Below are 1,679 nucleotides of genomic sequence, written 5' to 3'. Positions count from 1 at the left end.
AGTGAAGCTCCCTTCGGTGCACTCGGTGGTAAACAATTACTTGATAAAATATTTATTCCGAAAGACAAAAGACCGGAGGAGAATGAACAACTATTTGAGGATGTGAAAACTAGTTTCAACAAAATTCACTGTTTTTTAATGCCTCATCCCGGTTCCGGTATCGAAGAAAGCGATTTTCGTGGTTGTCTAAAAGATTTGCGTAAAGAATTCAAGGAACATTTACGCGAATTCATTCCCTTAATTTTAGCACCGGAAAATTTAATTATCAAAGAAATAAACGGAGAGAAACTAAAAGTCGATCATCTTCTGACCTACATTCGGTCTTATTTTGAATCATTCAACAGTAAGGAGTTCCCAGAGCCTACAACAATTTTTATGGTACATATTTATTAGTATTTTATAGAGAGATGCCGAAAAATTGTAAACTATTTGCACGTACATTTTCTTTTGAAGGCTACTGCAGAGGCAAATAATCAAATCCATGCTACAAACGCCGAAGAATTATATGAGAACAAAATGATGGAATTAACCAGTCCCGAAAAACCATATATTCCGGAAGAAGAACTAAAGAGACAGCATGAGGAATTGGAAAAGCAAACTATTTCATGTTTTACAGAAAAACCATTAATGGGCGGAAGACATTTTTTTACGAAATATTGCCAAAACATTAAAAACTATACCTCGTCGAGATTTGCACAATTCCGTGAGCTCAACAAAGCTAAATTGGTAAAATTCTATCACAATTCGTTAATACAAATAATATAAGCTATTATTATTGCTTCTTAGGCTTATACCGAAGCCAACTATTTAAACTATATGAATAAATGCATTATAGAATTTGAGAAGCGTATGGATACATTGCTTATCGGGAATGCATATACACCTTCAAATGAGTTTAACAGCAATATGGAAGATGTAAAAGTGGATATACTAAAACAGGTACAAGGGTGTATAAAATGAGTTAACATTTTATAGATTTTTCTCAATATGGTTTTGCAGTTTGATTCATGTCTATCGRACAGTACAGCGGTAATACATGAACAGATTCGTAAGCAGCTTCAGGAGGCTATTGAAAAACAATTCATCAAATACACGCAACAAAATGATATAAAACTGGTAGGTAGCACAAGAACAAAATTAATAAAACAGCGTGTTTTTTTTATATTAAATTTACAGGTTATATCCACTTGCAAGTAAACATGGGCTTTTTTCGTGAAAGATAAGTCCAAATTTTAATTTTTAATGTATTATTGATTAAAGATAACACTTACTTTAGCATACATGTAACGTTGACATCCAAAATAAAGATTTTCCATTTGCATAGACTACGCGATTTTTTTCATATTTTATTTTTAACTTTGAAAATGAAAACTTTGATCTGGCGGTGAGAAAGTTTTTTCTGCGTAAAATTACCTCAAATTCCAAAACAAAACATTATTATTATTACAACACAACAATACAAGTATTGGTCGGATCAGTCATAATTTTGAGCTTTGACAAAATGCGGGCTCCTCAAAAGAAAAAGTCGTGTTTTACGACAAAATTTATACTTTAAAGTGACTTTTAACATCGCAATTGTTATCAAAAATATTTTTACTTCCATCATTACCCATCAAATATATCTATGAGGTGGTATGAAAATTTTAAGTCGATCGGAAACTATTGCCTTATCAACTTTT

General features: G+C 31.9%; 1 protein-coding gene across 1 annotated transcript; it reads left to right on the top strand.

Annotated features, from left to right (window-relative positions):
- Positions 1–1,328, top strand: LOC108969420 (atlastin-like; the record flags this gene model as incomplete). The annotated part of the gene is given in 5 exon segments (XM_018934119.1): positions 1–378; positions 454–726; positions 787–939; positions 1,000–1,116; positions 1,177–1,328. Coding segments are annotated over 5 exon segments (942 nt in total), but the record flags the coding sequence as incomplete, so codon positions are not given.
- Between the last annotated feature and the right edge of the window lie 351 nt (positions 1,329–1,679).

This window comes from Bactrocera latifrons, unplaced genomic scaffold, assembly GCF_001853355.1.
Source record: "Bactrocera latifrons isolate USDA-ARS-PBARC rearing strain unplaced genomic scaffold, ASM185335v1 scaffold_2510, whole genome shotgun sequence".
In the NCBI taxonomy this organism is placed as follows: domain Eukaryota; kingdom Metazoa; phylum Arthropoda; class Insecta; order Diptera; family Tephritidae; genus Bactrocera; species Bactrocera latifrons.
This window is presented reverse-complemented; position numbering and strand designations above follow the sequence as displayed.